The sequence below is a fragment of the Chroicocephalus ridibundus genome, chromosome 2, assembly GCF_963924245.1.
Source record: "Chroicocephalus ridibundus chromosome 2, bChrRid1.1, whole genome shotgun sequence".
Classification (NCBI taxonomy): Eukaryota; Metazoa; Chordata; class Aves; order Charadriiformes; family Laridae; genus Chroicocephalus; species Chroicocephalus ridibundus.
The window spans coordinates 56,532,623-56,547,125 of NC_086285.1; the positions used below are offsets into that span (position 1 = coordinate 56,532,623).

The window sequence follows — 14,503 nt, forward strand, 5'->3', positions numbered from 1 at the left end:
GTTGTAATAAGGCTCAGCATCTCTTCAGAGCATTATTCAGCAGTTATTGCCCTAAGCTCTTCTTAAGAACCTTGAGGATGCCTTTCTCCTGAGTATTTTGCCTTAACTAATTAACTCTTCTATTTATTCATTAAGAACTTGGGAGAATTCAATTGTCTGGGAGCTGATGGCATTCCTTCCCTTCCATTGCCTTTAGCTGATAGGTGAGCATGTCTCATGCATGCTCTCTCACTTGATAAAGCAAACTATTCACACAGAGATATATATATATATACACACACACAGACACATATAAATATGTATATGTGTGTATATATATTTATTTGTGAGTACACACACTCTCCTCTATATGGAGTTTTTATAAAACACCAAAACCCTGACCCCCTAAGAAAACTCCAAACAAAACTTTCAAAAGATACAAATAGTTTGTTTTATCAAGTTAATAGCATCATTATTAGTTATTGTTATTCAATTTAATGGCTGCTTTGGCATGCATGGCATCCTTTTTTGTTTCCTGAGCATAGACGTTGAGCGTATCTGGAATACATAGTATTCTAACTTAGGTCTGTGTTGTATTACTCTGTTACTAGATGTTAATATATAAGTGATATCTTCAGAGGACTTGTAGGACAGAAAGCGCAAAATTGCAGTTGATGGTGGACTTAAAGCCCCATGGAGACTGAGCCCCATGGAGATCTGAGTTTTAAGAACATACAGTTCATTTGGGTCAGAGTCTGAGTCCAGTTACCCACAATCTCAGAGCCCTGGGTACCTTTGCTTTGTTCAGTGAGCATAAAAAAAAAAAAAGGCACTATGCACAGACTGCTGCCTTTATGCATGAAAGACTGTTTCCAAGTGTCATGAAAACTTTAGCGGCAGAGCTGACACAGCACTTGTAGGATGCCTTAAAAATTCATGTACGCTCTTAAACTGGGCTCAAGTCATTGTATCCTCATTTACCACTGTTGTTGTCCCACGTATGTTGCCAAGTCCAGAGGTATGGTGCTTTTTATGTTACAGTACTGTATGGTGTGCCCTTTTCCTTGGTGCCCTGCAGAAGATGATAATTCTTCAGTATGAAATGGACAACAACTCTTAAACCATTTTAGTCCATACAATCCCTGTAAATTGGAAAAAAAGTGAAAGCAATATACAAGTTGTAGCTGATTTCCTCTCTTGAATGAATTAAGCTAAGTCTGTGGTATTATCAGTTTGAAAAGTATTTATGTATGAACTGTGAAGGATTTAAAGAGAAAACAAAACCCCCTTAAATATATTGTTCATAAAGTCATACTATTAAAGAACAAATAGCTTGCTCTTATTGTGTTCCCCTTACTTTACTTCGGTCGCTTTATCTGCTGTCCTGCACAGAGGATTGGGACAGCTGTAGATCTGTCTGAGCTACTTCTGTTTTTACTAGAAAATGCTTTAGCTTTGTGGAAACTTGTATCTTCTTGAGAACCTTCTTGTGACAAATGCCTATTTTTTTAATAACTTCCATGAAGTTATGTTCTGTTCACTTCTATGGAATTATGAATTAACAAACCAGCCAGCTGTTCACATTGAAACCCAGCAATGCCTATTTAGAATCTGGAGTCTGTTTCTGAATTTACTATAGTCCTACAGGTTCTTCACACAGCCACTTCAAAAATACTTAATAACATATTTTAAAATGCACCTTCACCATATGCTGAACTTAGTTTCTGTAAATGTTACTAATGTCTCTTCCGTGCATCCAATTAAACTATTCATAATCTGTGTGCCATCTTGTCTGAATAAGAATCAGTTTCTGTCTGTCTTGTTAAATACTCACTGGCTTGGTAACTTCTTTGGCCTTAAATTCAGCTGAACAGCCTACATGCTAGAACAAAAATGCTTGCGATTGCTGTTAGGATGAAACTAGTTTATAGAAACTGGTCTAATATACTGTATATATTAATCAGACGGCTACATGGTAGTTTCAGAGAATGTGGCTGATCAGCTGCAAATAACATTAAGCATAATCTAAAACATCTAGTTTCTTAAAAATGTGTGCATGAACATGTGTACCTGTCAGGGAATAGTTTCTTAAATTCCTGATGGGGTGGAAAACCCTAAGCAAAAAAGCTCTACAACTCCCCCAAGCCATAAATCTTTCTTTTAACATGTACTTCTCTTGCTTCAGGAGTTCTTAATTAATATTAGTCCTATTGAAACATGTATATGTATATCTTTTTATAACTTTTATATGAAAAAGATGATGTAACTTAAAGCCCATCAATGTTATATGTTAATCTAACTTCAGCGGATTTTTGGAGTAGGTCAGTCATTTAGATGTGATGAAGAAAGGCACATTGCAGAGCTTGACAGCTCTATTCTAATTGAGGTGACTTTAAGATGTTAATTTTAACCCAGGAAAACTTTTGGCCTCCCTGTTTTGCTTCTGTGCAGGGGAAGTGAGGTATATGGCCTCTGTTACAGTAATTGTAATCAATTATTTTAAAATGAAAAACAGTTTGCAGATTTATTTCTAAGGTAGAGAAAGCGTGAAGGATAAGATGCATTCTTTCTCCCCCCTGCTTTTTCTCAAGCTAAGTTAAGGTATAAAGGTGATGATTATTCTGTAAACTATTGTAAAGTCTTGAAGTTGATGTAATACTGATAATATGGTTATACTATAGTTTTGTCTAATTGCTTTAGAATTGTGAGAGTTGTCTTTCTAGATACTCAGCATCTCTAATACATAGTTTGCAGAGATGCACGGTCTTAACAGGCCAAAAAATATCTCACCAGGTTTGTAACTTTTCTTTTGTCACAAGGACTAGAGCTATTTTTATTAGTGAGATTTTTAAATTGTTACATGAAGAATCTCTTGGACTTTTGGAAGCTCATTAACAAATCTTACTCATCCTTTTCTTTTCTAAAGCTTGCAGCAGTGTCTGATGTTTTTGTGGAAAACTACGTTCCTGGGAAACTGGCTGAAATGGGTCTAGGTTATGAAGACGTGAAAAAGATTGCTCCTCACATAGTGTACTGTTCAATAACAGGTATTGTAATTTCAACTCCTTGTGTTCCTTTATTCCCATCAATGTGTTATAAAAGTCACATGGTTATATAGAAGTATATTATCTGGTATCAGTTAAGATAAATTGAAAGAGTGAATTTGACTGCTCAATTCAAAAACGGTTATATAAAAATTAGGAGGCAGCAACCATGTCAGCAGCTTATAAGTTGGTCAACAGTGGCATTACCGTGTCGGCCTGGCATGCTCCAATTGACTTCAGGGGAGCCGGGATTGACTGGGCTCCTTCTGTTTTGCTTTGAATTGTTTGGTAACTCAGATTTTTTTTTTTTCCCCTCTCAGCAGTTTTACTGTACCAGTTTACATATTGCAGGTTTCCAGTCTGTGTTCTTTACTGCCCTGAAGCATCTCTCTCTTCAGAATTATGCAGTTACGTGCTTATGGAAGTTTTATGTTATTTTGCTGCAGTCTATTGCCTTGTAAATGAAATGGCAGAAGAGTTACAGGTACTTTATAAATGCTGGGAAGAATGCAAAGAAAGTGGACATATGAATATCAGGAACTGCATACATATAAAAATAATTTTAAGTCTGAGAAATTGCCTATACAAAAAAAACCCAACAAAAACCACCCCAAAAATCTAGAGTAAGCACTAAAATTAAAGGATCTATGCGTGTAAATTCTACTGTTAAATACAATTAAATTAAAATATAGAAGTTACAAATGTTTTTAGACTAGTTTAAAGTCTTAGTTACAAACGTGTTATGTGTCTGAATTTCTGAAGAATAAATGGCTTTGGCTTTTTAGTTTCTGGGTATTGATGTCATTTAATAGAAACCCAGTAGCTTTTTAGTCTGTTGTGATGTATTTATCATGTTTGTGTGGCGAATGTGTGAAGAAGACAAGAGCAGAAATGCAATTATATTCAGGGCTTGCTGATAATATCTTTGTTTAAATACAGTTTTAGGTTGTTCAGTGGCTAGTTACAACAATAACAAATAACAACAAAATAACAACAATAATAATAATGGTAAAAGAATAGACAAGACACAAGTCACTCTCACTGCCCAGTGAACTGGTTGCCTAGCCTGACTCGAGCAGAGATCGCGGATTTCCTCCCCGGGCCAAAGCCCATTTATATACTAAGCATGATGGCTATGGTACGGAATATTCCATTGCCCATTCCATTGCTCTGCCTATGCTCCTCAGCTTCTATTGGAAGCTGAAAAAATTGTAATTGTAATTTATTTGTATCTAAATAGAACAGTTTTGTGCTGTGGTTGACTCTACTACATTCAAAATGCACTTTTTTCTTTTTCCTTTCTATTTTTATTTGTGAGAGGGGACAGGCAGAAAGGTTTGATGTAGTAATGTTTAGCTTTAAAAAAAAAAAAAAAAACAAATCCAAAATCAGCGATAAGGAGATCAAGTTGTTAAAATAACTTGCTGATAAAAACTGCTTAGATAAGCAGCTCAGATTAAAACATGAATGCCTATGGAAAGAGACCAAGACAACTTTTTGTTTGTTTTTCCATCATAAAGATGGCTAGACAAACAGCAAAGGAGGTAGGTAAAAGCATTAAACCATCTTTATGGCAGTGAAGTTATGTACACTACTGTTTATTATGGGGGAAGTTAGGGAGTTTCCATACTTGAGCCATCTTCTGCAAGGGATCAATTTGAGAAACTTTGTTAATCTGAATATCCAATATAAAAGGGTTTTATAACAAATTGGTAAATAAATATTTATAAATCATTTGTAGCAGTATATCCAAGCAAGGTGAACTTTTGGTCTGATCCTGTGTAGTTATTAAGACATGTCATAACTTTGCACACACACACACACACGTAACTGAACACGTCAAGCTGTTCATGTAAACATAGGAATTAATTCACTTTCCTTTTCTGAAGCAAACATGGGATCTAATTGTCAATCCTGTGCTTTTGCAAGGCACCTCTTGCCCACGTTGCTTACTATTCATGGTGTTCAAGTGCTTTTCTTCTGAGTTTTTGAATGTGGAGGCTATTGTATCAAAATAGTGGGACTCTGGGCACAGAAATTTGTCTGTAAGAAGTGTCTTGGATGTTTTAACCCTGGGCGTTGCAACATTTGACCCAAAAAGCAGGTTTATGTAAGTTGAGGCATCTGAGTTGGATGTCTGGTTTTGTGAGAGGCTGGCGCAGAAAGCAGGTAACTGCTGAAGGGCCGTCAAGAAGTGCTCAGTTTCCCTGACTGAGGACTGGAGCTATGCTTTATGACAATGTAAAAGGATAAGGATTGGTATTGAAGTGGAGACATGCTGAATCTAGTAGGTTCCTGAGAGCTCAGATGTAATATTTCAGATAAGTTGTTTTTTTTTTTTTGGTAATGCCATAGAAAGCTATGTATATATAAAATGCCTAGCTAGGGATATGGAAAATATGAATTAAGGAAGATACAAAGAGAAATATTGTTTATCAGATGTGAGGGATGTGCTGGCTTAGAATGTTGAATTAAATGGACTAGTTGTCTTCCCAAATGTTGAAAGCTGTTGAGACAAATTATCTTGGTTACAGGAACCCCTTTTACATCTAAACAGTGGGATTTCATCCATCATTTGGCATCTTACAGGCTGTACAAGGGATAATAGAAATATGTTAGTTCTCAAGCCCTTTCTGGTGTGTGAGTCCTGTGAAGGATAATGGATACACAATATAACATGAATTATGTTCTGAGGCCTTTGAACAGAGGATCGGAATGGTTTATGCTGTTTAACTCAGCCACTTTTGAATATGTTTTTTTAAGGGTGTATTTTATGTTTCATAGCTGTTGTTAACAGACAAAATTATGATGGTCATTGTTAATGACTATCACGAACTGTATTATGTTTTAGATGTGATAATATGTAGAGACAGACATTTTTGGGATAACATTTGATAATAAGTAAGCAAGAAATAAACACGTCCAGTATGTCAGAATCGGAGTATTTTTCCAACTTTAATTTTTATTTTTCTTGTTTTTTCTTGTTAGTCAGTATACATGCTGAAGACATTAGAGCTGATTAATTTAATAAATTACAAATAATTACTGGACACTACTTCCCTTATCCATTTAGTTAACTCATTAATGAGATTGGATATCATCTGGAATGTTTCGGTTTCTTATTTTTGGAACCGTATTACCTTTCAAGTTTAAACTTCATAGGTATGGAATGCAATCAATAAACAAGTAATTTGAAGGAATCAATTTCACCCTACAGCATAACTTGTATAGCAGCTGTGATCAAGATGTCTTTAAATTTCTTGAGGTTTTTTTTGTCTCATTCAGTTATTGAATGCAAGTATAAACAAATCAAATTGGATATTAAAACTTTTCTAATTTTAGGGGCCATCCAAAAATATGGAAAGTAATTTCCTGACTCTAGACTGTACTGTATCCTTCCTTTGTACTACTCCAGAGAGAGTGTGCTCAAATAGTTGTCATTCTTATCGTTGTCATGGTTGTTACACTTTGGAGGACTGGTGCTTTCACTCTTTAAAGACTGCTATTTGTGACAAGATTTGTGTGAAAATACAGGTCTTGCATTTGTCTTCAGATCTCAGAGTTGTTAATTGATAGTCAGCATTAACTGATAGTCTTGCCTTCTTAAGGGCCCACCTTCTAGAACATTTTTTTTATGCCAGTCACTGGCTGGTTCAGCGCCCACTGGCTGCATTTTGCGTTTGTCGTTACCCTGATAGTAGCCATTACCTGGCTACTGGATTAGGTTATTTGCTACATCCTTTAAGTGGTTCAGATGCTGAATCAGTGCACTCATTGTGGTGCTGTACTTATGTGTCCTGTTACATAGGAATTTGTATTTCATACTGCTTGGTGTTGTGCCAGGTAGGGCTGGTCTGCCTTTGGAGTATATTGCGCTGGTCACGTAGTCATGAATGGTTCATATGTACCATCTGTGTGTATGTACGTGTGTGTGTATATATATATATATATATATATATATATATATATATAACACCACCTTTATTCCATTAAACTTACTCTTCCTTCTGGATGGTAGGTAAAATATCATAGAGATGTTATCAGTTTACTCTTCATTTATTATTTCCTTTGGACTCCTTGCTTTAAGTTGTGGAACCACCATGAAATCTAGTCTAATCAATCCCAATTCTAGTACCGTATGGTTCCTCCTAGCCTCCTTTTCTCCTCTCCTCTGGTGACCTACAGACTAGTATTTCTGTTCTTCTCATGCTCTCACCTACATGATGCCTTTGTGCCCTCTTCTTGGTCTTTTTGTCAGATCTGTTTCCCTTCCATCTAGGTCTCTACCCTCCTCCTGCCCTTTCCTAGCCATAATTGCCCAGCTCAGACTCTTCCCCTCTCCAGTTCAGTTCCTCACTAAACATCGGTTTCCCTTACCTCGTATTTTTCTACCAACTTCCTTTTCCGGCTAATTGTGTTCTCTGGTACTTCAGAACCTTCATTCTAACCTGTTTTTTTCCTGTTTCTCTTTTTCTACATTGTAGTGCTAGTACGAATTGAGCAGATTTCTATTCTTGATTCTTGTGTTGCTATCCTCATGTGCAATAACTGTGAACAGTAAATATAAATAAAAACTAGGCTAGAGCATGCTCAGTTGGTCTATGGGGACAGCCTCCATACGCATGTCAGAACAAACTGTTGGGATGTGTGATATGATGGAGGATGGACTTCATGGATTGAATCTTTGGAGACTTTAGCCTTGAAGCACTAACAAATATTTCCTTGGAGAGTGTATATTTGCCAGCCCCCATGATACCTTAAAGCTGGATTTGAGGATTTTCTAGTGGAAATAAAAAATAACAGCAATAATAAAAAAGCATAGCTATGACAGAAAGGTCTCCCGTTCTTTCAATTCTTCATTCTAAAGAACAGAAATTCTTAGGGTTTTAAGCAAACAGCTGTAAGTTATTTTTTCTAATGTAGCAAAACAAACCTGCTTCCCTCCCGGGTTTTGTGCTTAAGAACAGCAGAAACGTTCTGTGAGAAATCATGAAAACCTTCAAAATTCTCATTCTTATACAGCTTAAAGATCAAGATTGGACTTTTACATAAAATGTTTTTTGTTAATGGAACATATATGGAGGTGACTGAATAGGCACATATTGTAGCAGAATGTAAAATGTGGAAGACAACTTCCTTAGAAGTCAGAAGATATGCTATTTTATAACTTATCCAGAGTTGAGCAATTTTTCTTAAATGCAGGAATAATGTTTGTGTGGAATTGCCTCTTTCTAAACTTTGGACTGTTGCAAATTGTTACTGATAGTAAAATGAAACACAGTGTAATTTTTCAGAAAGTCTAGGTTCATATGTAGGTGAAGAGTTTAGAGACAGGTAAGCCAGATGCTGTCTCCTTTATGGCATTTTGGAAGTCGTCATTAGCAAACTGAGTTCCTTATCCAAACAGCTCAGATTGAATGTATCCAGCCCTGCAGTGGCTGTTGCAGGGTTGCGAGGAAATCCAGGACAATTCCCAACGTTCCTGCTGCTTTGAATGCTCTTGAGCTCCAAATTGTCTGTTCTCGCTCACAAGTTGGCTTTGCTGATGAGAGTAATCTTAGAATGAGTTTAAATGTAATATGTTTTGACAGTTCTGTGGTTGAGATTGGTTTAAGTTTTTTAAAAATTGGCTGGTTAAAGTAAATCATGTACGGGTCACAAGGGAGGGACCATTTGTTGCTATCGGAATGGTCTGTGTAGTGCTTCCAACTAAGAGAGTCATAGTTTATTTCTGAACAGGAGGGGGCACTGTTTAAAAGGACAACATTGTTTTCAAATCAAACCACTTTTTTTTTTCCCCCCTTTCTTAAAGCCTCTGAAGGCAATTATGTTTTGAAAGAATTTTGTAGTTTGTTTATGAATGATGAAAGCTATTCCTCTCAGGTTCTCTGCCCGATCTCCTTGCTAATTTGAGTGAATTGTGCTTACTCTTCTCCTGTGTACAGGTTTTGCTGAAGATAGTGTTCCTCAGCATTTTTTTCTGTCTTCTCCCTTTCTTTCCTCCTCCTTTTCTAGGAAGTAACACTTTGTGTTATATGCAGGTTGCTTTGTATGTTGCTTGTGGCATTACAAAATCTTGTTTCAATAGTTTGTTTTCTGTCATTTCGTTTCTTAACATACCAATGTGATACTTAGTTTTCTGCCTTTTAAAGAAATCTTACTCCTGTAAAGAATTTTTGGTGTATTTATGCGTGAAAAAAAATTGAATACATAATGATAATTGTAGAAAACCGTAGAAATATTCTTAGTTCAACCAAAAGAAACTACAAAGATAAGATTTTTGGGATTGTTGTTTTTATTAACTTTGTATTACTCTAAAAGATTACCTTTTTTGGGGATTTGCAGTCTCTACCCCAAAGAACTTAGTCTTAACTCTGAACTTACAAATACTTTGACTGTACTAAACTATTAATTTGTTTGTTGGCAAACAGTATTGTAAAAAGACAAACATGAGGTGGAAAAGAATGGCAAAAGGTTTATAGAAGAGGTTTTGTGTGTCATCAGAGTTTCATATAGGTCTAAATCTGAAATAGTTGTATATGCAGCTTTTATTTAATGTACCTAAAGTTGTTATGATCCATAAATGAATACTTTTCATCAAAAATAATAAGTAAATCTTAGATATCTCTAGGTGATTCTGATGAATCCATGAGAAGGAAAATAGTTCTTCACTCCAGCCATCTAGATAAAAGTAGTAATAACTCAAAAGAACCGTCATTTGGTACTTCCCAGTACATCGTGTTTTGTACTGATAATTTGTAGCATCTTCTCATGGGAAGATGCAATGTTATAATTTTGATGCATATTCTACTTTGCCTCTAGTATTTTCACAACAGGAAAGAAGCCAACCACAGTGTGTTTTTCTGAGCAAAGGCTAGCCAAAGTGTTCTTCAAATCCTCTAATTTGTGAACTAACTGTGGTAAAATGTGGAATTGCCTTGGATTAGGTACAGTTTGTAGACTCCCTCTTACCAAATGATTCTGGCCTATAAAATTATAGGTAACTTGGAGTGTCTGTGTCTTTGTGCCCACTCCTTCCCCTGACAATTGATGTTCTTGTGGTTTCTATATTGTTATAATCTGGATATAATTGCCTTTTACAAATTGATAGATTACCGGCCAACAAAATGACAGCTCCTACTTAAAAAAGTTGGTGTGTATTTCATAATGTGATATAATTTGGCAAAATAAGTTCTTGATGCTCTAAATTATTTATTGATAGCATACAAGTACGAAACTAAGTTGTATTCAGAAGCTGACTCAAGCAATGGTTGCTGTTGTCACTAAATAATAGGAACTATAGAAATAGTCTTGATCCTTAATCTGTTCAAAAGTTGTTACAATTTGTCACCCAAAATTACTAAAAAGAGGATTTTTTTTTTTAATTGCAAGACAACAAAATGATCCTAAATCTAGGCACAACAAATTGGGGGGGTGAGGGGGTGGCGGGGAGAAAAAAGGCAAAAAAACCCTGAATAGCAAAATGTGTAGGCTGGTTGAGCCAAATAGGCCAAATAGCCAGTGCAAGCAGGATGATGTGCAGAATGAAACGGAAATTAGGAGAATTAAGTGAGAATTTCAAGAGTTACATCAGTCTTCTAAATATATTAAAAGCAGGAACAACTTGGAGAATGAGGCAATTAAGGAAACTGGAAACTGCAAAAAAGAGGATTGGTGTCTTGGTACCAGTCTTCAGTAAAAGATGTTCATAGAGAAATTTTCAAGATATGTATTGTTTTCTGATAATAGAAGATACTGCACTGTCAGAGACAGATATGTCAAAAGAGGCATTGTCAGAACAAACTGAGTAGTTCTTGATTTGGTCTAAGAACAAGAAGGCAGATCTGGAAAATTGTGAACATTATACTCCTCTTAAATAAACACAAAGATCACATGTTTTTGAGTCTTGAGGTGTGAACTCAAGGCTTGTGGTCTGTGAGTTGTGAGGTATGAGGTATAGAATCATTCTATGATTCTGTAACTTAAGTGCTGACAGTGACTGAATAAAGCATTTGGAGAAGAAAAAATGTGAAGCTTCTACCTGAGCTTGATTTGATGAAAACAGAGCCTTCCAGCATGGGAAAAGGAAATCAAGCCTCTCCAATCTGTTAGTTTTTGCATCATGCAGTTGGAAGATGGATGGATTACAGACTTGATCTGTTATTTTTTTGATAGCTCAAAGTTGTCTGTGAGTGGGCAGCTAAGACAAGTTAGTAATCAGGGTATAGAGATAAAATAGTCCGTGAGAACGTTTTTTTGAGGAGCTGAGTAGCAAGCTTTGCTGGATTTGTGGAGACACAAATCATTATTGGGACAATATAACTACCTGTCTATAACATGGTAGTAAACCTTGTGCTATGTATTTTGACTGTAGTAAAGTTTTTGACACTCACACATCATGCTTTCGTAGAGCAGCTAAGGAAACGTGATATACAGGAAATAATAAAAAAAATGGTTCAAGAGTGATCAAAAACTCCCTGATATCTTAGCTCTCGTGTTTTATAAAGAATAACTATTGGTATTTCGTGGTTGACCTGGAAGGCAATACCTCAGAACTGATGTTGCTGGATATTTTGTTTCTCAAAATAGATGGTGGAATAGAACGTGGATGACCCCAAAATCCTCATGTGAGCATGAGCTACAGGGTGTTTCTGTGTTTTAGAGTTGAGGGGCAGGAGGAATCTGGAGCTGACTTACAGGTAGAAGACATAACTTCCGTTACAGCCTTATACTCTCCTTTATATTTTTTTTTTTTTTGGTGGTGTTTGGCTAACTCGGGAGAGTCATGGAGGGCTGGCCTCAGCAACTCTGCTCAGTTTTTCTTCCTGAAGCCAGTGATTTAAAACATTCCCAACAATCCCTGTGTCAGCACAGCCCCGTGGGCAGTCATGTGATGGAGTCCTGCTGTAAAAGCTGCAGTTTAATGGCTGGAGAGCTTCATGCAGCTCTGAAGGCCCACCAAGCTGAAAGGGAGTAAATTCATACAGCAGGATTAGAATTAAAAATTACTTTGTCCAAATTGTTTACACCAATAAAAGAGTAAGGGTAGAATTAAAGGTTGGGGGAAGTCCAATGTACTGTGTTTAATCAGAAATAGTCGAGTCCTTTTAAAATAGTATGGGGAACATTAGGTTAGAGAAGTGTTCTCAGAAGACTTGATGGTAATGGTGGGGCAAGATTGAAGTTGGAACATAAGTGATGTCATGTTGTTAGATGAAAGACTAGTATACTGGATTATTTAAAGACAAATATGGCCTAAATGACTGTCTCTGCCCTGCTTCACATTGGTAACGTCTCAGTTGGAAGGCTAAGTCTACTTCTGGGTACTGTATTTCAGAAATTATGTGGACAACTGAAGAGAGCTGCGAGAAGAACAATCTATAGGTGAAAAACATTGCATATGAAAGGTATCTTGGAAACCTCAATTTTTTTTCCTAAAAAATATGAATAAAATAAATGGTGCTGTGATCAGAAGGAACTACTGTGACCATCTAACCATCGCTTCCTTAAGTATTCTGTGCATTTTCACATAGTAGTTCTTAAATGAAGATCCTGATAGCATGTGAAAACATAAAAAAAAAAAAAATCCTTGCTTAATGTGTAGAAGTAGCCAGAATGTTAGTTGGTATTCAAAGAATGAGAGCGTTAAGAAAAGAAAATCTTAAGAAAAATTTTGGGATCTAGTAATTAGTAATAAGAGTTCATACATGACAGAGAAGTGGCTTGTCTTTGTTTTCCAGAGAGTTAAGTAATTGGGAATACAAGAGCAGCATAGAAAATAATAAATTATACAGTTACACGATTAGCCATTTTCTTTCTCAAGAGTAGTAAATAAAGGCATCCCATGGAGCTGGAAGACTGTGTCCTTAAAATTGGTAGTGCATTGCAGAGAAAATGTTGTCTTTTAATATTTTGCAGAGTTTGCTGCCTTATGTTCTTAAGAGCAAGATGCTAGCAGAATTAAAAATGAAGGAGTAGACAATTATATAGATCAGGAGAACAGGCAAAATTATTAAGATATTCACTCAGGGGGCTTGGAACAAGCCAGCAGATAACTACTGACTTCTTCAAATACCAAACTAAGTGGTGTCAGCTATTTGTACACTTCAGGATCAACATGTGAAAGAAACTTAATAAATTTAATTATGGTCTTATTTTGAGGAGGGTAGGTTATAGTATGACCTTGCAGGTTTTAGATACATATAGAGGTTAATTGCATACCTCAGTGTTTTTCTGCCCTGTGTCGATGTGCTGCTTTGTAATTCTCAGTGGAAACTACATGTTTGCATAGATTGGTAACTGGTACCTTTTGCAGTAAAGAACTAGCTTTAGTTTAAAATATGCAGCAGGAGTTTTAAGAGGTTATTATGCTTCTCATATGTAATTACTTTATCTGAGGTGGCCATCAACACATAATAAAATGTACTGATGCTTTTAAGACTATATTAATTCTAAATATGAATTTCTCCAAGAATTGGGAACAGTTTTCATTTATAAAGCACAAGGTTTAAACACTGTAGGGCAATAGACTCATAAAGAAGTTAAACGAGAAGTTAGGATTGGAAGTTTGCTTGATGTAAATCAAAGCCAAGGAGCTAGTTCTCCTTGTGTTGCCAGGGAGTAGGACAAGTTTTTCAAACTATCATTCCTTCTTGTGTTCACCATATGAATGAAGTATCTAAAGAATCTGATGTGACTATTTTAATCTCTTCTTGTATTATACTGTGTTTGCAAGCAGGATTTCTACAATTTTATATTTGGAAAAAACTTAACGTGAAAGAGGTAGAGGTTTGCGTTATCTCATGAGTCCAAGGTACCTGATTTCTTTCTAGACATCTGAACAGATTTGTGCCTTGCCCTGAAAAACTTCTAGTCATATGTCATTTGAGTATCCCAGTTGTGTCAATTTTTCCTTTTGGCTGCACCATCAAACCAGAAAACTTTAATGTAAAAAGGCAAAGTTTGCTTATGTGAGGAAATTAATTGGCAGAAATGCAGATGTCTAAATACTGCTTTGATGATTTTAAAGTACTTTTTTCATTAGAATTTAGAAAAAAATCACTTGTTTCCATGAATGAAGAAATTATTTTTCTTGTTTCTAAGAATAAAGCAATCAATCACCATGGCAGTGCGTTGGTATATCAGTGGTGGTCTTATGCGGTCTATAGTTCTGATGGTAAATTCCCTGAGAGAACAACTTTGATATGTTTATGTAGCTTCTTTCCTTTACAAAAGTGAACTTTTTCAGGTCAGTCAGAATACATTTACATCCCTTGATAGTATTGTGTAGGGAAAAAAAAATGGAGCTATCTGTAAACCAGCATGGTAAATTGGCCTTAGAGTATTGTTACAGCAGCATTTCTTTTGTGACCTAACTGGTTGAGTCATTTATCATGGTGTAGCAGTATGTGCTGTTTATGTACTCAAAGTACTTCTTTAGGACCAAAAGATGATTTGTGTAAACGCAAAATGTTGGGAAG

The 14,503-nt window shown here is 36.0% G+C and overlaps 1 protein-coding gene across 4 annotated transcripts in view; it reads left to right on the forward strand.

Annotated features, from left to right (window-relative positions):
• SUGCT (succinyl-CoA:glutarate-CoA transferase) overlaps positions 1-14,503 on the forward strand; it is a 332,647-nt gene that overhangs the window by 11,475 nt on the left and 306,669 nt on the right. For all 4 annotated transcript variants that reach the window (XR_010069897.1, XM_063325601.1, XM_063325602.1 and 1 more), the window contains one exon: positions 2,906-3,026. Coding sequence is in view for 3 of the 4 variants with exons in the window: in XM_063325601.1 (XP_063181671.1) it covers positions 2,906-3,026 (121 nt within the window). In the remaining variant the exon portion in view is untranslated. The remainder of the gene's footprint in view (positions 1-2,905; positions 3,027-14,503) is intronic.